At 39.2% G+C, this 27,562-nt stretch overlaps 1 protein-coding gene across 1 annotated transcript in view; it reads left to right on the top strand.

Annotated features, from left to right (window-relative positions):
* The window catches only part of INSR (insulin receptor), a 176,067-nt gene extending 149,410 nt beyond the window's left edge, over positions 1-26,657 (top strand). Inside the window, exons 15-21 of the mRNA XM_089667526.1 lie at positions 4,551-4,618; positions 5,471-5,700; positions 8,093-8,203; positions 15,938-16,097; positions 16,645-16,774; positions 21,690-21,824; positions 22,085-26,657. Coding sequence (XP_089523652.1) covers positions 4,551-4,618; positions 5,471-5,700; positions 8,093-8,203; positions 15,938-16,097; positions 16,645-16,774; positions 21,690-21,824; positions 22,085-22,412 — 1,162 coding nt within the window. The 3' untranslated portion in view covers positions 22,413-26,657. The remainder of the gene's footprint in view (positions 1-4,550; positions 4,619-5,470; positions 5,701-8,092; positions 8,204-15,937; positions 16,098-16,644; positions 16,775-21,689; positions 21,825-22,084) is intronic.
* The last annotated feature ends 905 nt before the right edge of the window (positions 26,658-27,562 follow it).

The raw sequence follows: 27,562 nt of genomic DNA, 5'->3' as shown, positions 1-27,562 counted from the left end.
TAAAATAAAACATGGAGACATGGGTGGATGGATTATTTTGCTTTGAATATTAAAAATGAATCAAATAGAGTTTTTGGTTTGTGGTGATCAGATACAGTGTAGCTCCTCTTTAAGATACAATTTGACAAAAAGCACAGAAAGTTAGATGGAATGCAGAGGGTCAAAAAAAATCTCCTTTTGAAGAGCCTGCAAAAGATTCTTAATGGGCCTGGTCATAAATGACTGTTGTAAACCCATCTTAAAACAGTCTAGAAACAATACACACCTGTAAATCTAATTTTATTTGAACTAAATATGAACATTAATACATCTCAAGTTCTCAATCCATTCATGTTCCAGTACTCTGATAGTAATGGAATTACATTACTAAAAATTGGTTACACTGATGTATGGGAAAAGGCCAATCAGTTGGACACCAAACACGCCTAAACTACAAGGTCCATATGGCTAATGGGACACTTCAGACCACCTAAGGGGAGATATGCATAAGATCCATTATGTGTATGTTCTCCAACAAATTGTAATTTCCTTCTGTTATACAATCTGTAGTCAGATTGTGAAACCTTGCCAGATGGTAATATACAGTACTGGACAAAGGTTTTAGGTGTGTGTGATAAAATGCTGTAAATGAAGAATACTTTCAGAAATAGAAGTGTTAATAGTTTATTTTGATCAATTTACAAAATGGAAAATAAAAGAACAGAAATTTATATAAAATCAATATTTGGTGTGACCACACTTTACCTTCAAAACCGCATCAATTCTTTTAGGTACATTTGCACACAATTTTTGAAGGAATTTGGCAGGTAGGTTGTTTCAAACATCTTGGAGATCTAACCATAGATCTTCTGTGGATGTATGCTGCCTCAAAGACGTCTGTCTCCTCCTGTAATTCCAGAACGACTCAATGATATTGAGATCAGAGCTCTGTGGGGACCAAACCATCACTTCCAGGACTCCTTGTCCTTGTTGGCAATGCCAACATAACGGGGAAACCATTGGATAGATCTTATAAAAAGCGCCAGGGGCCTGTACCAGTGAGTTAGTTTATAACCTGCCTCCTGGTTTCTGCTAAACAGGGAGGACTGATGCGCAAAGTAGAGAACTCAGTCTCTGTGCAGTAGTCAAGGTTTTGTTTAGGTCCCTTTCCCACTTCTGGAGGAAGTGGGGAACACAGTCCTCCAGAGGTTTGCCAAAAATGGGCGCATAAGACATCGATAGCATGTGACGCAAAGAGGAAGTCTGTGAACAGAGTTGCTTGAACAGGGAGATCCTTGAGATTCACCCTACTCAATCTGATGGTGGAAAGGGACTTGTGTATCTGCATGGCCCTCAACGAGTCCAAAGAGGGGGGAGATCATGGCCTGGATCTCAGAGATGGACTGCAATCTGTCTCCCATCAGAAAGTGCTGAACAAGGAATTGGTTGGTTAAAAGAAAATCTTGGAATCTTGTGTCCTCCAATCCCAGGGTGAATTCCTGTACCCCTATGATCGGGGACATTAGAGTGAATGTCCGCAGAGCGGAGCTCAGGCAGCCCACTTTGGTTAGTATTGCCACTGTGGTTCCTGATAGGATGCGTTTTTACCTCTAACAGGAGAGGCGTGGATTGCCGCGGGAGCATCTGTAAGGGGAACGGTGACATATATTGCTCCAAGCCTACCCAACCCTTTTCCAACCTATGTTTAATGCAGTCTAAAGTACGGGACATGTCACCTGCATAGAAATATGTAAAGGGATCTGGGAAGCCCATACCCCACTTCTTGGGTAGAGCAAGAAACTGGTAGGAAATGCTTTTTGTTTTATGACCCCATAAGAAGTTCAAGAATTCCGCTTTCGTCGCTCGGAAAAAATAACAGGGAATTGCTACCGGAAATGTTTGTAAAAGATATAGAATTCTTGGCAGTTCAACAAAAATCTGCTGCATTTGGCAGCTGCAGTTCTCATTTGAACATTGAAAATACTAAGGATACTGAAAGAGTCATGTTTCTGAGAGACTATCAATCTATAGCATCAGATTGGTCTCTGCAAGGAACCAAAGCCCAGACAAAACCTTGATAAGTGCTTTTCACTTTTAATCCCATTTGTTGCTTATTCTCTGTTTTATCATTTTTGTGCTCTAAATATGTTCTTGCACTAGTTTTCTTGTCTCTCATTAAAACCATATTTAAAATGATGAATCTACATCTCCTAATGCTCTAATCAGAAATCAAAGAACTATAGAAAGTTACTGTTGTTTTTTCAATCAAAATATATACATTTCCAGCCTTGATTGTATGTATTGGTTCAGGTAGAGAGGAAAGCTGACAGACATTTTACAGGTCTGAAGTCTACAGGCTGCCCAAGATAAAGAAGAGAAAGGAGAGAATATCAGGGAGATAAGAAAATACACTATCCTTGTAAGCTTAAAGTATAACTTAAGGCAACACTTTTTTTTTTTTTTTTTATTTGACACGTGTTCTAATCCCTCTCAACTCTATTGGATAGAGTTGAGAGGGATTAGAACACCTGTCAGCTTTTTATTGCTGCCTGTGGCCCTGTTAGGAAGATTCACCCTCTCTTTTTGTCCTGTTTACCAGTATCACTGAAAATGAAAGAAAATCCCAAATTTTGGTTTGACCCCAGAACAGCAATAGTGAGTTTATCTTCAAATCAGGGCACTAGTTTTGGTGACACCCCAGTATTCCTGCATTATAGGAGGATTTTCACTTCCTGCTTGGCTATGGGACAGAAAGTGAAGGGAAATATCCCTAATGAGACACAGATAGCAAAAGTAAACTTTACAGGTGTTATAACCCTTCCTTACTCTATCCAAAATGGACAAAAAAAATTGCTTTTAGTTCTACTTGAACTTATTTTTTGTCTCCCTGGCAGCAAAATGTGTCCTGTCACCTCTGCTGCTTTTCTTTTCTCCCTCCCGAATCTGTGTTCCCTCCACAGTGTGTGTCATTCCTGTTGCTTTTGTCCCCCAGCAACAGTAAATCTTAAAGCTGTCAGTTGATATGCCTCTAGTGGTTTTGATTTTAGGCACAGTGCTGAGAATAGAGCACAACTGAGCATGTGAAGAACAGAGTGAGACAGTGCGTTGCTGGGTTTTAAACAGAATAGACACTTCATTTTAATGTTTTACGTAGCTATACCTGCAAAAGGGGCCAACCTGAAGTAATCTATCAGGACTTAATTTTCTGAATAAAGTTCCACTTTAACATTCTCTTGTGACGGTCACTCTCAGTATGCAGTACCTAGATTGTTGTCCCAGAGCAGGAAAATCACTGTACAGGGTGTGATCTGAAAGTGTAACTGGGGGAAAAAAGGGGTAACAATATGTTTGGGTTTTCTCAAAAAAATAGAGGTTAGAGGACATCTTTCATTTGGAAAACCTGCTCTGGTGACAACTGTCTAAGATACAATATCCCTGCTCTGTAAAGAGATCTCCTCTTTCTTTCTTCTGTGTCTCTGGGACAAGAAGTAAAGGGAAAGATTCCCAATGGGACACAGACAGCAAAAGAAACATACATGATGGGTTTAGCAATCCATACTCCAAAACTGAAAAAAGTTTGCCTTTACACACACTTTAAAATCTGATTATTTTGGAAACTGAAAAAATTAAAAGCTTGATGCCTTTCAGTAGGGTCATTGAAAGGAACATATCTCTAATTCTATTAAAAAAAAATTAGGAACGTGTACCATTTTACCTAAGTTTCCTTTCTTAATTTTATTGGATTTATACTCCTGCACATATCCAACAAATGTTATTTTTTTGTTACTGTTTGAAGAGGAGAGGGCTGTAGAATTGCAAGCTTTGTAGGAGAAAGATAAGTATTTGATATACTTTTTGTTCAACTTTGTTTAGGTAAAAGACAAAGGAGCTGCCCAATGTAGAGATTAGGGTCCCTCTGCCCTAAAGCTGTGCAGTTTTTTCTTTGGAAAAGGGCTTACAAACTTCTCTGGCTCTTATGCAGGTGCCCTTACTGTGCTGCCAGTATTTTGCCCTCTCTGAAGTCTGGGCCTGCTTTGATTACAGATTTATATGATGCTAGTATGCAATTGCAATGTCAAAGATCTGAAGTATTGTGCAGCTATACTACTTAGTATTTTTTTTTCTTTAGTAAGATTACTTGAACTAACTTTACCTAAAAGTGGATATTTAACTCCTTCCTGCCCCCTCCTGTCAGCCCTTTAATGGAGTCTTAACAGCTAGGGGTGGAACAGACTTCTCAATCACACAATCACTATGATTGCTTGTTACAGTGGTCACATGTTCCGTAGCCTGTTTCGCTGACAATCATAAACAGAGACCTAGAGCTGTCTGTGCGGGGAGTGGGCACTTAGAATAGAAAGCTCAGCCACCGTGGGCACAATTGTGTGGCATGTGGGCCCACCCTCTCTGCTACTGCATATATATATTACATGGTCAGCAAGAGGTTAAATCTAACATGTAACATGCGTACATATGATAAAACTGTCAATCTCATGAAATGGGTTGATTTGTAAAATCTTCTGCAGTTAACATCTGTGATCACCTTAATGTTTTTGTGTTTTGTTTTATAGAGACGCAGAAGGCCCAACAGGACCACTATATGCTTCATCTAATCCGGAATATCTAAGTGCAAGTGAAGGTGAGTATTAGTAACACAAGATAGTTGTCTGTACGGACTAGGTTGAGGTCTAATGATGACCTTTTTATCAACCTAGAAGAAAAGTTTTGTGTTGCTGTTTTATTGACAGCTGTGCGTCACAAAATTTGTGTAAATATTTCGCCATTGCAGTTCCCTCACAGATTCTTTATAAGGAACTCTGTTGCCTTTTTTTTTTTTTTTTTTGGAGGTGAGCTTATAATTTATTATTGATTTACATAATGCCAGCTTCTAAAATGATCAGGGGATAAAATAGTAATATATCTGTTCCTCAAAACAGACATTTTTAAAAGTGCCACAGTTTAAAATGTATGCACCTTTCAACAATTCCTCTAGAGTTCAAGGGAGCCCCAAAACCCAGGGCACATTTTATGCAGTTATGGACTCCCATCTATAAAGCTGTTGCTTGACCCCACCACCTTCTACACCCCACCATTGACTGCCCATCATATAATAATGGATAGCGAGGCATCAGGCCTCACTATATGCTTCAAGTACAGATGCAATGAGTTCCTATGATCTTGGGCTTGGTGATTATTTTATGAGTTCCTGACCTGGAAAAAGTATGTAGGTCAGGAATTCTGACATTACTTCCTGCATGCTTATTCCAGGTCAGAAATTCAGTGCACCAAAGGCAGAGGCAGCCAGGCATCTAGCATTTTCATAATGAGGTTAACTTTGACAGCTTACATATTCTACCTTAGTAACTGGTTTCCTTTAATACTATTGTTGGTTCTCTTTGCATACAACAGTTAATGTCAGAAAAATGTCTACACGCTTTGACACTGGCAGTATACGTGCATGGCACAATATAACAATATATCATTCCTCTAGTGTACATTCCAGACGAATGGGAAGTACCACGAGACAAAATCCTCTTGCTCCGAGAGTTAGGACAAGGGTCCTTTGGAATGGTGTATGAGGGTATTGCCAAAGATATAATAAAAGGAGAAGCTGAAGTACGAGTTGCTGTGAAAACTGTGAATGAGACCGCAAGTCTTCGGGAGAGGATAGAATTCCTCAATGAAGCCTCCGTCATGAAGGCATTCAGCTGCCACCATGTGGTAAGAACTAAACTTCTTCTTTTAGAAAAAAAAATACCAGTTTATCTCAACACCTTTTACATGAAATGTACCTTCATGTTAAAGCGGAAATTTCAGGTTTACACATTCAGTTTATAAGAAAAGGGATACACTTGACCTCATTCTGTTTTTAGAACATGCTCTATTTAATGAGACTTCAGCAGCCATAATAATCTATAGTTGTCAGTGTAAGAGGCTCCAACACATTGTGTATTGTTGAATTAGAAGCCAATGAAACAAACTTCTTTTAACAAGGGAAAAAATATTTGAAGAGTTTCCAACTGCAATGAAAGTGTTGCTAAACCCATAACAGTAAAATCAGTCTGGATATGCAGCAAAGCATGCTTGTTATACTAACTGTGGAACCTTAGGGGTTAATCCTCCACATTGTGTAAAAAAAGATGTTTGGTCCTGTCTTCTCTGATCCTCCCCTTCTTCTACTGTCCCCAATCCATCTGCTGATAGTACAGAGCGCTAGGAGTCACTCTGCACATGCTCAGTTTAGTCTGTATTGCTAGTTTTTTTTTCTTTGGCCCTGTGCTGATCACATGCATCCTCCCAATCAGCACTGTCCAGACAGAGGGTCAGGGGTTATGCAGCCACATAGGATAGTCAGAGGAAAATTAAAACTCCTCCTACAAGATTAACCAGTGCTCAGCTGGACACTGATAAGTCACAATACTGCTGATGAGAAAAGGTATTTAGCAGTTTAGTATATTTACTAAAATAATTGCATTTATATGTTCTGTGGAAGACCAGATATATTGAATTCTGGGTCCTGGGTTTAGTAGCACTTTAGGCTACTCAATAAAATCATCCCAGCCATCTGAACTGCAAGTTAATTACTTAAAGTAGAAATTCAGTCAAACCCAAACTATACTTAAACCTGCTCCCACCCTAATTCTAAGTCTGTTCTAACTACCCTGTAAAAGAAAGATGTCTATACATACCTATGCAGAGGGTGGTAGGTCACATGATCTCTCCTGCAGCCAGCTTTAGTGAAAAGATAACCAAACATGTCTGCAGATCTTGGGCGATAATGTCACCTATAAGCTTACTATGGGACATCCGTTGTTAGCTGTCCCTCCTGTACATTAAAGCTAGTGCTGAGAGCATATCATGTGACAAGACCAAAGCACCCTCAGAATAGGTAAATATTGACATGTTTCCTTTACAGGGTAGTTGGAATAGGCTTAGAAAGCGGGTGGAAGCTTTCTAAGCCAAAAATATTTTACCCTAATGCATTCCTTGCATTAAGCTAAAAAATGTTTTGGTAGTAGTATCCCCCCCTCACCCCTCTTATACTTACCTGAGCCCTTATTTGATCCAGTGCTCTGCCCATCTGCAGTGGCTCACTCCCTCATTTCCTGGTCTCACAGACGTTGCTGAGGCAGTGGGAGCCATTGGCACCGGGGCAGATCTGAGCCCTGCTGTCTGTGTCTGTAAATACAGGCAGTGGGCTTAGGAGCGAGCCCACATGAGTGCCCCATTGGAAGTGGTTTCCCTTGCTGGAGAGGAGGAGTCAGAAGCACCATTTCTTGGGTTCCCCACTGGTGCTTCTGACTCCTCCTCTCCAGCAAGGGAAACCACTGAATTTTAGGCAGGTGGCCAGTCAAATCATAATTATACTTAAAGTGATTATAAATGCAAACAATTTTTCTATAAAAATAAACAACTTTATACTTACCTGCTCTGTGCAATGGAATTGCACAGAGCGGCCCTGAGACTCAGGGCCGTTCTGTGTAATTCCATTGCACAGAGCAGGTAAGTATAAAGTTGTTTATTTTTATAGAAAAATTGTTTGCATTTATAATCACTTTAAGTATAATTATGATTTGACTGGCCACCTGCCTAAAATTCAGTTTCAAATATAGACATTTTCGCTCTGTTGTGGTTTGCAACTTGAAATTAACCATTTTACCTTCCAGTTCTCAAAAGAATAATGCAAACATTTTGCTTCATAGGTTTTTAATAGCCACGCAGTAATTGTGCTTAATAATAGAGTGTAGTGAAGATTCTCTCTGAAAAGCAATCTTAGATTTTTTTTTTATCTTAGAAAATAGTTTATCACGGATAAAACATAGTACCCAGCAACTAACCTCTCTTTGAGCTTCACAGTTGATCACCAGCTGCTCTAAGTGTCATCCGTTTTCCATACTGGTGCCCCCCACCTTCACCACTATCAAGTGGGTTATTTATTGAGTTGTGTTCTGGAAGTACTGTTGAATATATACTGAGAGGTCCTTTCTAATGTGGATTTATATTAATATATAGTAAACAACTTTGCTAGGTCAATTTTTCTTTGTCCTACAGTGTTTCTTATTTTTGGTGATTGGAAAGTTAAAGTCGCTCTATTACTACTTTACTTTTTCAGGTTCGTCTCTTGGGTGTTGTCTCCAAAGGTCAGCCTACACTGGTTATTATGGAACTGATGGGGAATGGAGACCTTAAAAGCTACTTGCGTTCACTACGCCCTGATGCTGAGGTGAGATTGTTTAATGAGGGAAGGTTAAAAGTAAGGGAAAAAAAAATGAATAAAGACTTGCATTTCATGCCTTTTGTCCCTTGGATTTGCCTCTAGATAGAAGACAATAAGGAACTCAAACGAGATATCAAGAAAGAAAGACCGCAAGGGAAATCTTTGGTCACAGCATACACTTTCATTATGATATCAGCATTGTAATAGCAGTTTAACCACTTGCCGACCAGCCACTGTAGAAAAACGGCTACAGGGCAGCACCGCTTTGCAAAATCACGTTTTAAAACTTCATTTTGCAAAACGGGTAGGGGGCGCATGCCCGCCCTACCCGTGCCGCCGATTGTGGCCATGGGTGTCAGTCATCGGGTCCCAGCCAGTCATTACCCGCTGGGTCCCGGCAATTGCTGGCAAACAGTGACACAGAGCACAGCTGCATTGTCAAGTGTTTTTTTTTTTATTTGCACTGATCACTGTATGGGTGTCACTGGGGATGTCAGTGACCCCAAGTCAGTAGTTCTCCCCCCCAGTGTCAAAATGTCCTCTGCAGTCCCGACATAAGTCGCTGATCACTGTCATAAATCGCTGATCACCGCCATAAGTTGCTGATTGCCGCCATTATTAGTATAAAAAAAAAAAAATCCCAGTATCTTTTTCGCCATTTGTAAACGCTATAAACCTTTCACGTAAACCAATTAATTTACACGTATTGGGATTTTATTTTAGCAAAGACATGTCGCAGAATACATTTTGGCTGAAATTTATGATGAAATTTGATTTTTAAATTTTTTTACTGGACATGTTTTATAGCAAAAAGTCCAAAATATTGTTTATTTTCTCAAAATTGTCAGCCATTTTTTTTTTATAGTGCAAAAAATTAAAAACGCACAGGCGATCAAATACCACCAAAAGAAAGCTCAATTCCTGGGGAAAAAAAAAAGGACGTAAATTTAATTTGGGTGCAGTGTTGCATGACCGCACATTTGTCAGTTAAAGTAACGTAGCAACGTGACACAAACCGCTTTTGTAACCGCTTCCTGACCGCCCTATAACAGAAATACTGCTACAGGGCGGCATGGGTGCGCAAAATCACACACACACACTTTGTGCTCCTGTGGTTTTCACGCCCCTTCCAGATAGCGTCAGATTGCCTGTCAGTACTCCAGTCATCACATTTAACCCCTTGATTGCCAGGAGCACGCTCGTGCACAATAAACCTCCATTGCTAGTATAGTGTCTGAACGGATCAATATCTTTGATCAGATCAGCACTATACCAGAGTTCACATTAGTACAGCGTCCCCAAAAACACAGCGTTAGCGGGATCAGCCCCAGCACCGGCCAGCACCTGCGTTTAGCCCCTACGCTTACCCCCCCCCCTTCTCCCCCAGCAAGTGCAGTGTCAGTAGGTCACTGTCACTTGATACATTGCACACAACACCGCAGTGTTCGCAGAATCAGGCCTGATCTCTGTTAGCACTTGCCGGTAAGTTTTGATGACTCTCCTATGCAGCAGAGTGCCAGTACTAGTGCCGCTCTACCTTTTGGTGAACTGGCGAGTACCAGCGGTCTAGTACATCTTGGTCTTTCACATACCTACTTGATTTTGGAGCTGTTTTTCACGGAATATCTCTATGCGTTGATTGTGGATCAAAGCAATTTATATGCACAATTTATCGCCGCCAACCCAAATTCAAACCTTGCCAGACCAGTCGCATGGAAACTCATTACGGTTTCCGAATTTACATTTTTTGAGGGGGCCTAACCCTCAACATGGGCATTACTAAAAGAAATGAATTACAGTTGCATTGGTCCGCAGACCCGATTCATCATATGCCCGTGTTCTCTGCTGCCATCGCCAGGCATAGATATGAGAGTATAATGTGTTTTATGCATTTCAACAACAATACACTGTCATCCTCGGGATGACCCTGAATTTGACCGGCTCCACAAAATTCAGCCCCTCGTAAATCACCTTAACCAAAAATTTGCAGATGTCTATACTCCCCAGCAAAACATCTGCATTGATGAGTCCCTATTAATTTTTCTGGCCTCTTTGCATTCAAACAATTTCTCCCCATCAAGCGTGCCAGATATGGGGTCAAGATGTAGAAGACCTGTGAGAGGACAACAGGCTATACTTATAAGTTTCGGATTTACAAGGGAATAGCCGCGGAGCCCCCCGGATGCCCAGACTACATGGGGAGCAGTGGCAAGATAGTTTGGGACTTGGTGTCATCCTTTTTCCATATGGGGTACCACTTATACATGGACAATTTTTATTCAAGCATGCCACTATTTAGACATTTGTACAATCTTGGAACTGGTGCATGTGGCAGAGTGTGACGTAATGTGTGCCCACCATTAGAAGTGGGTGGATGCAGGGAGGAATATTCTAATGGTGGGCATACCTCACACTTTTTCTCACAGAGATTTCGTCTCTTTTACAAAAAAAAAAAAAAAACATCGCATATACAGTGCGGCAAAAAATTATTTAGTCAGCCACCAATTGTGCAAGTTCTCCCACTTAAAAAGATGAGAGAGGCCTGTAATTGGCATCATAGGTAGACCTCAACTATGAGAGACAAATGAGAAAACAAATCCAGACAATCACATTGGCTGATTTGGAAAGAATTTATTTGCAAATTATGGTGGAAAATAAGTATTTGGTCAATATCAAAAGTTCATCTCAATACTTTGTTATATATCCTTTGTTGGCAATGACAGAGGTCAAACGTTTCCTGTAAGTCTTCACAAGGTTGGCACACACTGTTGCTGGTATGTTGGCCCATTCCTCCATGCAGATCTCCTCTAGAGCAGTGATGTTTTGGGGCTGTCGCTGGGCAACATGGACTTTCAACTCCCTCCAAAGGTTTTCTATGGGGTTGAGATCTGGAGACTGGCTAGGCCACTCCAGGACCTTACGAAGCCACTCTTTCATTGCCCGGGCGGTATGTTTGGGATCATTGTCATGTTGGAAGACCCAGCCACGTTTCATCTTCAATGCCCTTGCTGATGGAAGGAGGTTTGCACTCAAAATCTCAGGATACATGGCCCCATTCATTCTGTCCTGTACATGGATCAGTCGTCCTGGTCCCTTTGCAGAGAAACAGCCCCAAAGCATGATGTTGCCACCCCCATGCTTCACAGTAGGTATGGTGTTCTTTGGATGCAACTCAGCATTCTCTCTCCTCCAAACATGACGAGTTGTGTTTCTACCAAACAGTTCTATTTTGGTTTCATCTGACCATATGACATTCTCCCAATCCTCTTCTGGATCATCCAAATGCTCTCTAGCAAACTTCAGATGGGCCCGGACATGTACTGGCTTAAGCAGGGGGACACGTCTGGCACTGCAGGATCTGAGTCCCTGGCGGTGTAGTGTGTTACTGATGGTAGCCTTTGTTACGTTGGTCCCAGCTCTCTGCAGGTCATTCACTAGGTCCCCCCGTGTGGTCCTGGGATGTTTGCTCACCGTTCTTGTGATCATTTTGACCCCACGGGGTGAGATCTTGCGTGGAGCCCCAGATCGAGGGAGGTTATCAGTGGTCTTGTATGTCTTCCATTTTCTAATTATTGCTCTCACAGTTGATTTGTTCACACCAAGCTGCTTGCCTATTGCAGATTCAGTCTTCCCAGCCTGGTGCAGGTCTACAATTTTGTTTCTGGTGTCCTTCGACAGCTCTTTGGTCTTCACTATAGTGGAGTTTGAAGTGTGAATGTTTGAGGTTGTGGACAGGTGTCTTTTATACTGATAACAAGTTCAAACAGGTGCCATTGATACAGGTAATGAGTGCAGGACAGAGGAGCCTCTTAAAGAAGACGGTACAGGTCTGTGAGAGCCAGAAATCTTGCTTGTTTGTAGGTGACCAAATACTTATTTTCCACGATAATTTGCAAATAAATTCTTTCCAAATCAGCCAATGTGATTGTCTGGATTTTTTTTCTCATTTTGTCTCTCATAGTTGAGGTCTACCTCTGATGCCAATTACAGACCTCTCTCATCTTTTTAAGTTGGAGAACTTGCACAATTGGTGGCTGACTAAATACTTTTTGCCCCACTGTAAACCCAACAAGGACCAGCGACGTACTGGTACATCACTGGACTTTGAATGGTTATACCAGGATGATGCCTACAGCTGCAGACTTCATCCTGGTATCGTTTTTTTCAGCCGGCGATCGGTTTTCATGTAAAAGCAATCCTAGTGGCTAATTTAATTGCTTTTACAAGCAGCAGGATTTGATGCCCCCCCCCCCCCCCCCCCCAGGCTGCCTTCCACAGCCTTCTCGGGCAGTCCCGTGCCATCGGGGGAACCTGAGAATGCAGCCGGTGTTTCTGCCAGCTGACCATAGAGCTGATTGGAGACCAGAGTGGTGCCAATCATCTCTATAGTCTAAGAATTCGGAAGCTACGAGCATGTCATCACTTCAGTTTTGCAGGATATAAACAGCGCCATTTGTAAATTGAGAAAGCATCTGATCACACCGATTTTGGTTTGATTAGATAATGTAAGGGCAGAGGAGATATCTAGAGCCTGATAGACCCCATATTTCTCAAAAAAGAATATATGACAATACCCATTGAAGTTATAGTGGATATTTGCATTCCCTGTGATAGCGTTAAAAGTGATCAAAAAAAAAAAAATGAAAGGTACAGTGTAAAAATAATTAAAAAAATCAAAATAACTTAAAAAAAAAAACCTCACCCCTCCCATGCACGCACACCTGTGTGCACAAGCGTTGACCCTGTGCCGGTATGTAAACAGCGGTTCACCATACATGTGAGGTATCACCATGAACGTCAGATCAAGGGCAGTAATTCTAACACTAGACCTCCTCTGTAAATCTAAAATTGTAGCTTGTAAAGGTTTTTAAAGGATTGCCTATGGATATTAAAAATGTATGCAGTTTGTCGCCATTGCATGGGGCATGCACAGTTTTAAAGCATGTCATGTTTGGTATCTATTTACTTGGCATAGCTTCTTTTATATCTTACCAAATAATTGGCCAATATATTGAGTTTTTGTGCATTAAAAGTAAAAAAAAGTGTTTTTTTGTTGTTTTTTTTTTAAATTGCTTTCGCAAGTACTATGAAAAATCGCTGCGCAAGTACTATGTGCCATAAAAAATTGTAGTACCCACTATTTTATTCACTAGGGTGTCTGCTTTAAAAAAATATATAATGTTTGGGGGTTTAAATAATTTCCTAGCAAAAAATACAGATTTTTTTCATGTGAACAAAAAGTGTCAGAAAAGGCTTGATATTCAAGTGGTTAGAAGAGTGAGTGATGTGTGGCATAAACTTCTAATGCTGGGCATAAAACGACCCATTTTTGGAAAGTAGACACCCCAAACTATTTGTTGAGAGGCATGTTGAATCAATAGAAGAAGTTATTTTTTTACCACAAGTTTTTGGAAAATTCCAAAAAACATTTTTTGTTTTTTTTTACACAAAATTGTCAGTTAACTGATTTACTGCTCACACATGCCATGGGTATATGTGGAATTACTCCCCAAAATACATTCTGCTACTTCTCCCGAGTATGGGGTACCACATGTGAGAGACATTTTGGCAGTGTATCCAAGTAAAGGCCCCCCTAAATCCAATAAGCACCTTCAGGCTTTTAAAGGACTTTTTTTCCTCATTACACTTCCAGACTACCTATCACAGTTTGGGAGGCCCTGAAATGCCAGGATAGCACCTAACCCCCCCAAATGACCCCTTTTTGGAAAGTAGACACCCCAAGGAATTTGATAAGAAGCGTGGTAAGTATTTTGCAGATCTCATTTGTTGCCACAAGTTTTTGGAAAATGAAGAAATAAAACAAAAACATATTTTTTCTATTCTTTCTTTTAGATTTCAAAACCTTGTGAGAATAAATGAGATCTGCAAAATACTCATCATGCCTCCTTTTTAAATTTCTTGGGGTGTCTACCTTCCAGAAAGGGGTCATTTGGGGGGGTTTGGTGCTATCCTGGCATGTCAGGGCCTTTGAAATTGTGATAGGTATTGAGGAAGTGAAATGAGGAAGTTACGCACCTTCAGGCTTTCAAAGTGGTCATTGGATTTCAGGCTCCTGTATGTGGCTAGGCTCCCAAAAAGTCTCACACATGTGGTATCCCCATACTCGGTAGAAGTAGCAGAATGTATTTTGGGGTGTAATTCCACATATACCCATGGCTTGTACGAGAAATAAATAATTTAACATGACAACTTTGTGTAAAAAAAACAAATATATGTTTTTGTCATTTTCCAGAAACTTGTGGAAAAAAATTAATCTTACATGGACTCAATATCGCACTCAGCAGATAGCTTAGGGTGTGTACTTTCCAAAAAGGGGTAATTTGAGGGTGTTTGTACTATGCTGGTATTTCAGCACCTCAAGAAATGTGATGAGCAGTCAGAAAGTAAAAGCTGTGTAAATTCCATTAGCTATACCATAGTTTGTAGACGCTATAACTTTCACACAAAGCAATAAATATACACTTAGTGGGATTTTTTTTTAACCAAAAACATGTAGCAGAATACATTTTGGCCTAAATTTATGACAAAATTTTAGTTTTTTGGGATATTTTTTATGACCGAAATGAAAATTTACTGTTTTTTTGTATAAAATTTTTTTTTTCTTCAAACATTTTTTGCTTTATAGCGCCAAAAATAAAAAGTGCACAGGTGAGGAAATACCACCAAAAGAAAGCTCTATTTGTGTGAAAAAAAGGACATAAATTTCATTTATGTACCGTATTGCATGACCGCGCAATTGTCCGTTAAACTAGTGCAGCGCTGTATAGCAAATAAATGGAGTAAATTGCAGTATCTATACCATAGTTTGTAGATGGTATAACTTTCACACAAAGCAATCAATATACACTTATTGGGATTTTTTTTACCAAAAACGTAGCAGAATACATTTTGGCCTAAATTTATAACTAACTTTGAGTTTACTATATATTTTTTATAGCTGAATGTAAAAAATATTGTTTTTCTTCAAAATTTGCAGTCTTTTTTTGTTTATAGTGTGAAAAATAAAAAGCGCACAGGTGATCAAATACAACCAAAAGAAAGCTCTATTTGTGTGAAAAAAAAGGATGTAAATTTCGTTTGGGTGTAGCATTGCATGACCGTGCAATTATCAGTTGAATTAGTGCAGCACCGAGTAGCAAAAAGAGGCCTGGTCATTAAGGGGGGTAAATCCTCAGGAGGGCAAGTGGATAAACAATAGTTATATTTGGCAATCCAATGTAAGCTTACTTGAGAAATGTCTTTTTCATGTTGTGAGTGCTGCCTGTTTGCTGGTCATCTCTTTCCACAACCTCCTGGATTCCCTGCATGTTTGCAGTGTCTCCTCTGCTGTTTACTTTTGATTTCTAAAGACTGCATTTTCCATGGTACCTTGCTGCCTGCAAGCAGTAATTCCTATACTCAAGCTCCTCTTCTTAACACCTCTGTAGTTCAGAAGTCAGGCGCTGCGATTTGTTTGACACAGTAGTGTCTATCAAAAAAGGCATAGTGATTATGTTATATGTGTCACAGAACTCAAGGAAGTAAATGTGTGGGGATCTTCACAAAGTAAATTTACAAACTTCAAGATCATTCAGAGTAACTGGATTAGGCTGAAAGCCATTGAAATGCATTGTGGAAATGATTATATGTTACATTTTGACCATAGATAACCTTTAACACCTTTTCTAATAGGTAAAATATAACACATAGCACTACATTTTTGTTATTTCCTTGCTTCAGAATAACCCAGGCCGTCCAGCTCCCTCCCTACGAGAAATGATTCAGATGGCTTCAGAGATTTCTGATGGCATGGCTTATCTCAATGCCAAAAAATTTGTACATCGTGATTTGGCTGCTCGAAACTGCATGGTTGCAGAAGATTTCACTGTGAAAATTGGAGGTGGGTTAATGTAACTGATTCTTTTGAGTTAATCAGTGACATTTATAAGGAAAGTTCAGTGTTTACTATGCTAACATGTTTAGATTAGAACATTATGTTGCATTGATTCAGTATGATGACCAATTCAGACAATTATAGACTTCCAGATAAGGGAATGTGAAGTTTACTGTAAATAAAGTATTATTGTCATGGAGAATCCAGTAAGGAACCGGTGAACATGATGCTCCACATAAAGTATTCTAGCGGGTTTTCAAAACAAGATTTCACTAGCTGGTAGTGCTGCAAATGAAAGCTTCCACTTCAGCCCTGGGGTTTGCGCAAACAAAAGGAGCTTGTTTTAAATGTGGTTCTAGGAGATTTTTTTTCTTACACAATCAGAAGGAAATAGCATTTCTAGTTATCCTGGAAAAATCACAGTTAGGATTTTACAAACATATTCAATGATCCTTTAATTTGAACAATGTGAGAAAATGATTACAGTTCATCTATTCAGTTCATTATTTAGTATCATTTATCTACAAACTGTGGAATTAACTTTTGCTCATAGATTTTGGGATGACTCGTGACATCTATGAGACGGACTATTATCGAAAAGGGGGAAAAGGGCTGTTACCAGTCAGGTGGATGTCCCCGGAATCCCTGAAAGATGGAGTGTTCACCACCTTCTCAGATGTCTGGTATGAAACACATAGATTATATGAAAACTGCATTCTACAAACATCTTTCAGCAGCAGCATGCTGCAATCATGTGATCTTGATTAGAGTAAAATAATCAATGTAATCCTTCTAGTAGTATGCAATGCTAGGATCACTGTCTTACAGACATATCTGAGGAACCCATGATGTGTTCTATGCATGTCTAGAATGTAATATAACAAAGACTTAAACTCCAAACATAGGTGATTTAGTAAAACTGGAGCACTCAGAATCTGGTGCAGCAATGGTAGCCAATAACTTTCTAACTTCAGCTTGTTAACTTAAAGTGCTTGCAAACCCTCACAAATACCAAATGAAGTGGCTAGCCTCAAGTGATACACAGAGATGAAACAAATCCTCCTACACACATTGTAAGTCTTCTCTTCATCTGTTCAAAGTGCTGAATTTATAAAGCTTGTATGAGATGTCAGAAAAAAAGGGGCAGATAGCTGAAGTTACACTCTGCAGATCTTAGTGAGAAGAGCTCTGGGAGCTGATTTGAAGGAAGGAACACCCCCACCTCCCTTCACATGGCATACAGCAACAGAGCTGAGGCTGTCGATAAGGTGGAACTCCCTCCCTTGTCACCTTTTCTCTTGGTGGCAGGAAAACTTGTTATTCATGGTGATAGCAGAGAAATGATGCAGCAGACAGAAATTACAGTTTGCACTTACTTGAGACCAGTCCACACTATAGAGGGATATGCTTTGTTCATATTTCATGTCAGAGGTTTTTACCACTTTAAATTTTGACAATAAAACCTGGAAGCTCATTGATTTCTGTGCAGAGTTGCACCAGGTTTTACATGTTCCAGTTTTAGCAAATCTCTTCCATAGTTTCTCTGCTCGTATCAGCATATGATCAAATACTTGTATTTTTGAATATTCATTTGTGATAGTAAACAAGTACATCCACTGCATGTCAGTTTAATGCCCCATAAGCTAAATATGTATTGTCAGCTTCTCCCTCCTTATTCAGTTAAGAAAATAGGACATTTTCTGACCCTCTAGTCAAACTACTGATCATCCGAGCTGACCTTATGTGACTGCTCTTACACACTGAGGTTGTATATAAAATTGATAGATTTTATTATAAGCATTCTATAGTTGACTGTACATGGTCACGGGTAACTTTTGGTAATAAACCAATTATGCTGTCTTGTTCTCAATGGTCTTAACACATACATACTTTTGCTGGTAAATAGACATGTAACAGGCTTGTTTTAGTGAATGAATGTCCAAAAATCTAAGTGTAAAGTGCAGTAACCATGTAAACCAACTGAAATACCTTTTTGTAGTGGTTTAACTAGTTTGTGGGTACTGCACTTTGCACTGAAAGCTTGGCTTCCTGTACTGTTTATATATGAAAGCCTACAGTCCTGTTGCATACTACTTTTAGCCCCAGAGCCATCACTTTCATTGTACACTCTTGTTTTTTTGGGATAATAGATTTTTTAAACCAACTGTAATTTTTTTTTTCTGTGGTTACACTGCTACCAACAGGAGTTTGGGATACTGGCAAACTGAAAAAATGTATGACTGTCCCCATATAACCTCTCATTTACCCAGTATGCCCAATTTTTTTTTAGAAAGAAATACACAAGGTCAGCAAGAAAACAGGGGTGTGGGACCTGTGTCAATGGACTCTAAGAAAAAGATTTTACTGTCCATTAATAGACACCAAAATTCAGAAACTGCTGGGATATCCATAAGCTGTTCTGTGCATTATCTGTTCTGTCTCAAGGAGACATGGGCAATGGCCACTGACAAGCCCAAGAATTTTGGAACCCACCTCTAACTATAATTGTCTAAAAGACCAACACCCAAATGTAAAGCATTTTACAATGCCCTAGTAAGGCAGGGGAACTGTCACCGCTAAAGGGAATGACACTACCTGAAGAACATTTAGCCTGACGCCGCAAGAGCCAGGAAGAACAAACCAGCAATCCACCAAAACAGATAGAAAAAACACAAATATAACACACAGTGAGGAAACTAGATCAGCAAGATGTGGTCAATAGTGGAAAAAAAAGTCTTAAGGAGAATAGATCTGCCAAGGGAACCTTGGACATTCTAACCAGTCCTTTAGAAAAGACCGGCTGGTTAACATAAGAATGGACACGCTTTATATTTCTAACCCTTTAGAAATATAAAGGTTATATATAATATATATATATATATATATATATATATATAATATATAAGGTTTCAAACTGGCAGCCCTCCAGCTGTTGCGATACTACATGTCCCATCATGCCTCTAAGGGAGACATTACAGTCAAGAGTAACACTCCGGGCCACCCAGCTTGCGTTCCTAGACCTTCCTGGACGTGAAGGTCCTGCAACACTTGAATGTTCAATGGATACCAAATTGCAATGCTGGCTCATAGATGGAAGGAACTGTCTGTTTTGGAAGACCAGACTGAAACCCCAGGTATGGGGGCACACTAGCTAGTGAAGTCCCCCAAGGTGAGGGATAGAAGAACACCCCAAGAGACTGACAGGTTTCTCCAGGAACTTCTTAATCCAAAAAGGCCATCAGGGTGTCTCGCAATGAATCCAGGCTCCTAGATATAGAGAGGGAGGATGAAAAGGATTGAGAGTCAACTATTAAAGGGATAGTAAAGGGAGAGATGATCTTGGTAGGGTATTCCCTTAGTACTCTACTAGCCCTGAAAGGGGAAGGAGGGAGATTTTTTTTTCTAAAAAGATAAGGAAGACACAATTAACCTACCAGGAGTGGATTTCTGTAGTGCGCATTAGAGCTGAACAGTCTTGCTATTGGTGACCCACTTTTACCAAATCTTGCAGGTGTTAGGCCCTTTAGAAGGGTGTAGACTACAGAGTATTAGGAATAGGCACTAGGGTGACATAAGGTACAGCACATTGGGATGTAAGTTGCCACTGAAGAATACTGATGGGTCAGGTTTTTACTGTGTAGAGGAACAGTAGGAACTGGCCTCGCTCATCTTGTAGGTCATGGGTTCCCTCAGGAAAGGAGCAAAGATAGGGGGTAAATCATACCATCAGGGGTTCAAAAGAATTCCCTTGAAACAAGCAGTGTAAGTCTATGTGGGGTACCACTCCTAAAGTCAAGTTTAGACTGGAGTAGGAACAAAGGGTCCTAGGGTGCAGGGAACCTAGACAACCTTGGAAGAAACACTACTGTGTGGAGTAATACTATTAAAATGTTAAAGATGCTAGCTGCAGGAGATGTCAGATACAAGGAAGCAAACTGCCTAAATACTCTTCCAAATGTACAAACAGCCAACCACTTGTAGAAGTGGTGTTGCACCTTCAAAAAGGTTAACAGAGTGGTTAGCTAACCTCTGGCTTTAACCACTTGCCTACAGGGCACTTATACCCCCTTACTGCCCAGGCCAGTTTTCAGCTTTCAGCGCTGTCGCACTTTGAATGACAATTGCGTGGTCATGCAACACTGTACCCATATTACATTTTTATAATTTTTTTGAGACAGCGCTTTCTTTTGGTGGTTTTTAATCACCTCCTGGGTTTTTTATTTTTTAAACAAACCAAAAACTGAAAATTTTGAAAAAAAAATTTTTTTTCTCAGTTTTTGTTATAAACTTTTGTAAATAAGTGATTTTTCTCCTTCACTGATGTGCGCTAATGAGGCTGCAGTGATGAGCACTGATAGGCTGCACTGATGGGTGACACTGATGGGCACTAGTAGGTGGCACTGATGGGCATAGACAGGCATCACTGATGGGCACTGAAAGGCAAAACTCATATATAGCACTGATGCACACTGATAGGCGGCACTGACTGGCATTGATAGGTGACACTGACTGGCACTGATAGGTGACACTGAAAGGCAGCTCAGATGGGCACTGATATGTGGCATTGATGTGGCACTGATGGGCACTGGCAGGTGGCACTGATGAACACTGACAGCTGGAATTGATGGGCACTGACAGGTGGCACTTCTGGGGCTACGTTGATCATCGGGGCACACAGTGCCCCGATGATCAGTGTACATGTCCCCTCCGAGGAATGCCGATTACCGGCTCTCCTCTCCTCTCGAGCTGTCAGCATGACAGCTCGTGAGGAGAGAAATGCCGATAACCGGCATTTCCCTATTTACATGCGATCAGCTGTGATTGGACACAGCTGATCACATGACCGAGCTGAGATCTTTGGCTCTTTCTGTTGATTGGTGATCCGCTGTGTCCAAGGGATGCAGCGCACCATCGGTCACTGCGCTGCGTGCTCCCAGAGCCGCGCATGCGCGGTTAGAGTGGGAGGACGTCATATGACGTCCTCCCAGAACGAGAGAACTCCCTTGCACCCGTCATTACCTTATATGGCGGGTGGGAGGCGGTTAAGCTCTACGGCCTGAGTGAGAGACTGTGAATGCCTACGTGTACTTGCCTACATGTACTTACTTCTGTACAGGTTTTAGTTTGGTCACATGTGTTTTTGGTGTTTAGTTAGTAGTCATTTGACCCACAGGTACACTGTTTGGGAAAAATAATTTCCTAATACTTTTGCTTTCCTGTTATGTAAAATGTTTACTTTTTGCCTTTTTATTAGCTTATTGAATATTGCTCCCTCCAACCTCCCAGAAGACAAGACTCTTTGAGCAATTGAATGCCTCAGCACTGTCTCAACATTACCAGTAATAAAATTAACTAAAATGTAACTTTATTATAACTTCTCTGTGCTGCTTACAGTACATAGAATAATCACTTGCTAATACTGTGATCTGTAATGGTATATTTTTTATGAAAATGGAGGAGGAGAAGGCTGGAGCAGGCTTTCTAAAGTAAAATTGTTATTTAGGTACAACAATTCTTAAATGGGTGCCCAGCATACATCTAAAGAATGTAGCTTTTTTATTTTATATAAATAGCTGATGAAAAACTGTCTTCCTCTAGGTCCTTTGGTGTAGTGCTGTGGGAAATAACAACTTTGGCTGAACAGCCCTATCAGGGTCTATCCAATGAACAGGTCCTCAAGTTTGTTATGGATGGAGGGTCACTGGAACAGCCAGAAAATTGTCACCCCAGACTGTAAGTCTTAAAATAATTTTGAAATGGAACAATACATGAAAATGCTACACAATATATTTATCACTACATATTGCACTATCACAAAATGATATGAATCGATTTTTTTAAAGAAGTATTCTTTTATGTTTTTTTTTAATTTAAGATGAGTAATGAATACAATTTTTAGGTATTTGTGTATTAAGAACGACTAGCTTTAGATACCACCAATACATATTCATCATGTAATCTTTTCTTTTTTTTTTTTTATTTCTTTGTTACAGTCACAGTCTGATGCAGATGTGTTGGCAATACAATCCCAAGATGAGGCCTACTTTCTTGGAGATCATTGATATGCTAAAGGATGACCTCCATCCAAGTTTTCAGGAGGTATCCTTCTACTATAGTGAGGAAAATAAACCTCCTGAAGCAGATGATCTTGAGATGGATTTTGAAAATATGGAGAGCACCCCTCTGGATCCGTCTTCCTGTTCATTACGGGACGAGGGACAGCGAGGAAATATTTATGAGGAACATATCCCCTACACCCACATGAATGGGAGTAGGAAAAATGGACGAATTCTGTCTCTGCCTCGTTCCAGCCCATCCTAACACACAGAGCCGCCCCTGTTGAAAATTTTAACTATCCTCCATCAAATCTCAGGACAGAACTGTACCCATGGCTAGAACATCAAACCGTCATTGCCCGTCTTCAGGTTTTGTATGTTTCATTGCCCCATTGGGTGCTTAACTTTATTTTTGTCTTGTGCTTTGGTTTTTTTTTTTTTTTTTGTTTTTTTTTTTTGGGACAGTCTGACTGTAGGGCAAAACTGTGAACCGACAAAGCAACGGGGAAAACTCCATTTGAATCAACTACACTTTATTACGTATTTATTTCCAGTGGCTTTTTACTATCAAGGCAAAGGTGTGCTATGCATAAAAAGGAGGAAATGCTTCTAATTTGAAAGCACATGCCAAAGCATGAACCGATGCTCTACAAGAAGGAAAAATTAAAACTACACCTTCTTTGCGTAATGGATTAAGGCTGCTGAAACCTTAATCGCTGTTATGGAGCCGTCTAAGCTCAACTTGAGGTTGTCTGACCATAGAGTCTTATCCTGCTTCGCCATTGGGAAAATCACATTAAAAAAAAAAAAAAAAAAACCTATTCTGGAAGAAATGAGCAGAAAGGACCTAATTGCAAGGAATGTTTAACAAGGTGAAGTTCATATACCTTACATGTTGTCCCATCGTCCACTCATCTTCTGACCTGCTGAGTTTCCCCAACATAACTATATTTTGAACTTTTTCAACGAGGTGCACAAACTGTGCTTCTGTGATTTTCTGGCTACAACATATTCATTTGGTTTCCTGTTATTCACTGAGTGCTCAAGAACCTCCAGTGGTGGGCCCAGTTTCTCTCATAGGAGCAGAAACAAGTCTTTTGAGATGGTTGATATTTTGTTAGATATGTTCGTAATCAGACCAAAAAAGGAGCAAAGTCTCACCATCCCCTTCCCTCCATTATATAACATGAATGCCATTGATGTGTAGTATCAGCATTTCCTTTCCTTTCTACTCAAGTAGAAGTGTTGGTTGGGTAAGGTAATGTAGAGGTTCTAGTGGGAAAAAAACAAAACAAAACTATTATATACCCGCCCCCAAGAGACTGAATTTTCTTACGTAAAGGGGTGTTTTTAGAGTAGTTATCCTCCTTCAGAACAGTTAGGATGGTAACTAGTCTCTAACATCTTCTGTGGTTTGTGAATAAGCTTTCTGAAGTCAGGTCTTTTGCCTGGTGTACTTACTATAACAATTACAGCTAATATATAGCAGTTGCTTTTCCATGTATACGCGATATATTTTTTAAATTAAGATCTGTTTTGGTCAGAAATTCCCTATCTAATCTGCTGGAAAGTTCCATTTTAAAATTTAGATTTATCAGAATTCAAAATATTTTTTGCTACTATTTTATGTACCATTTGTCTATGTTAAAAGACTATTGGATAAAATTTCTTATACTGTGAAGTATTGACTTGACCTACCTGTCAAGAAAAGCGTGTGCATGTTTGCACGCACGCACAATACTGTTCTAAAGAGTGAAAATTAGGCTTCACACTAAACATGGGCTCACTCACCAAGGCAGAAAGCAGCCAACTAAGGCTACTTTTACACTAATCCGCCGCAAAAATGCATATGTGATTTTGCTGCATTTTTACCATGCTTTCTGACCGGTTTTTAAAGGACACGTGACCTAAAAACTGCGCCAAAAACTCTTCTCTGAAGCATTTTTTAGGTGTTTTTCAGACTTTTGTCATTGATTTCAATGGTAAGAGGCGTTTTTTGGGGCCTTTTTTTTTTAACTGAACAAACATGCTCCAAAGATGCTGCAAGCAGGAGTTTTTACACCAAAACAAAAGCGCAGCACCCCAGTGTGAAAATATACATAGACATATATTTTTCTTGAGCTTTTCAGGCACTTTTTGTAATGCAAAAATGCTTCAAAAACTCCTCAGTGTGAAAGTAGCCTAATATATATAATTCTATGATTCTATGATCTGGCGAAAATAAACTGAAATGTTTTTGCTGATAGTTACAGCACTTTGGATGTGATTTCCAATGTGATCCTGGCTCATTGAAAAAGCCTAATAGTGTAACGTTTAACAGAAAACCTTAAAAATTGCCCATATCCTTCACACCTTACTTCAGATTTCCACACTCCGTATGTAGTGTCACATTCTTTATGTATTAAAACCTCTTTTCATTAAGGTCTTTTAGTTAGGCTGTGAAATTTAGGGGGTCATAAATATGATTCTTGTAGTTACTGCTATACCCCAACTTTTACACATCTAGTACAGTAGTTCATGAACCACTTCTTATGTCACATTAGATTACTTTTATTGTTTTCTGCTATCCCATCTCACATTGCTGCATATGGTCTCCAAAGAGGCCTTTGGTTTGCATCACTTGCCTCCCAGCATGATTGTCCCATCAATCTATATACAGCACTTTGTACTCGTTTTTATTTTCTTTGCTGTGTTATTTTGCCATATATCTCCTCCAGTTGACCCATACATTATTGATCTCCAAGTAACAAGTGCACCATATTACTTCTACACCACTTCCTGTTATGACATATACTTTTTACATGTATATAGCATGTATTGTGACCCCAGTATACATCCTATTTTACTCTAACATATTTTCCATATAATGATAGTACCTAATAGTTGTATTCACTTTGTTCATCGGATTTATTTTGGTATAACTGTAATATTCTGTAAAGTCTTATGAAAATAATACAGCCAGTTTAACTCTCTATAGCACTTAATATAATTCAGTTTCATCCCCATGCTATAAATTTTGGCCTTATAATTATCAGTACCCTGTTGCATAATTCCTTCATTTTCAGCACATCATAGTTATTTCTCCATGTTTTTTGGTACAGTCTTGAAAGACGCAGCCTGGTTTTCATTTTAAAATAAAATTGAGCAACATGAACTTTATCATGCTGATGCAGATCTCATCCAGAAGTACTGAAAGGATCAGAAAAGGCAACCTTTATTGCCGCTGACATTTTTGGATAACCAATCATTATCCTCTTTGTTACTCTCTAATCTTACAGGCAATAAGCACAAGTATGTTGTTTTTAGATCCTTTTTCTATGTTGTGTTCAACCCAGTAAAATGAATATACTTTATACATGCATTTTACTGTGCACCTTCATATTTTTATTTTACTCAAATCTGTTTAGCAGCTTCTTTTTCACTGCACAATTTTCACAGCAAGCCCTCTAGATTGTTGTGGATTAACACTACCCCATACCCATTCACATATCATGGCATTCAGGCCTCCTTCCTGACAATTTAGCACTAAAAACGAGGGAATAGTTTTTAACTTTGCCTTAGAGCAGATGTTACAGCCTGCCGAGGCCACATCAAATGGCCCCTTCTTTTTAAATTCACTCCCTTGTATCTGCTTTTTCTTGCCATTGTTTTCATATGCAAGTTTCAAAATCTCTTTGATACTTTATCCTGTTTCCTGTGCCTAAAATTTTATGCTTCAGCATACTGATCTCTTACCTCCCTTGGCAGAATGAGAGTTCAAATATCCTAGAATTTTATTGAATTTACACAAATGCATAAAAAAGAATAAAAAAACAAACAAAAAAAAAACGAAAGAAAGAAAGGAAAAAAAAAACACTACACTAGTGGAAATTGCAGAAAAAAAATACTAAAGTATATATTGTCAGGTTACTTTTTTTTGTAATTCAACAGATTTTTCTTAAAAGTAAATTGTATTTATTTTAATATAATGAAGATCACTGTACAGACACATTAGCTTTCATAGTAAAAAACAAAAAAATTCTCGATTTGAGATATAGATCGATATATATATATATATCTATATATCTCTCAAATGCATGTACATTTTTTTTATTAATAATGGATGTCAGGAGTTTGGAGGATCGATTTTAATTTTATTTTTTAATCTGTATTTGTGTTAGCACACTATCTACCTCAGTAAATTGTACATTAAGAAAGTGACCCCCTGCTGTGCTGGAAGACAGGGGTTATTGTTTAGGCACCTCAAGTTTTTCACAATAATTTTTTTCCTACCTGATGGGACTAAATTAAAATGTCTATAGCATCTTTTTTTTTTCCCCCTATGAGCACTCCAGCAAGTAACGCCTTCTAAGATTTGGCTGTTTTAAGACTACAGCTCACTTTTGAATGGACATATTACACATTTGGATTATGGATATGTAGTTTCAATCTGTCTTTTTAAAAATGTATGTAAAATGATTTGGATTTGATTATAAACAGTATCTATTCTATTAAAAAATCTTTCAAAATAGGACAAGAATTTTTTTGTTTAAGAAAGTTGTGTTTGACAAGGGCCTGAAGTCCAAAAAAACCGACTATTTTAGTGATGGATGTTAATGGCTGGGCTGAATAATCCCCTGACTTCAAAATAGGGGTCCAGTTTTGATATCTCCATCTTGGATTTCCAAGCTTTACCTCCTGCTATAGATTCTTACATCTTCTATAACAGCTTCCAAATGGAAAACAAACATACAACCTTAATAATGCCCGTGGCAGGTAGTCACTCAATTGCAGATAAAAGCAAACGGCTTGTGATTATAAAAGTCATTTTTTGGGCAGTCTGACTTTTTAAATGTTTTTTCTCTATGCCTTATTTCACACATCCGATCAGATTATTTACAGAGATGCCTTTTTTTTAGTGACCTATTTGGTTGTGTGTTTTGTACCTATGGGACTGCAAGAATGGAAATGGCAGGAGCTAAAGACAAAGGGTGATGGAAGAAACTGGATGCACCAATACAGCAGAGTGTTTAGTATGCGACTCCTGCCTTGTGGATGCAGAAAGATTTCATTTTTTGTTTAAAAAAAAAAAAGTATAGATTCACTGAGCATATAGATGACAGAGAGGGATTACAAAGGCGTTGCATCGCTGGGTGTCTTTTTTTTTTTTTTTCCCTACAGATGTAATTAGTCTATCAGTGCGATCAACACGGAATTTCAATTAATTGTTTATTTTCTTCTTTAACAGCTTCATTGCCATTGTAGACTTCATTGTGAGTGAAAATTAAATGTGAATTGTTTTCACGTTTTTATTTTCTAGCTTTTCAAATATTAATACTTATTACGGGGGGGGGGGGATCCTTGTAAGTAGTTAACTTTTGTGATAATGGTTACTAGGCACCCTCAGTTGGATTCTTCCTGCCAGTTGAATTAAGG

This window comes from Staurois parvus, unplaced genomic scaffold (assembly GCF_062004578.1).
Source record: "Staurois parvus isolate SC_StPar_1 unplaced genomic scaffold, SC_StPar_1.0 ptg000053l, whole genome shotgun sequence".
Taxonomy (NCBI): Eukaryota; Metazoa; Chordata; class Amphibia; order Anura; family Ranidae; genus Staurois; species Staurois parvus.
This window is presented reverse-complemented; position numbering and strand designations above follow the sequence as displayed.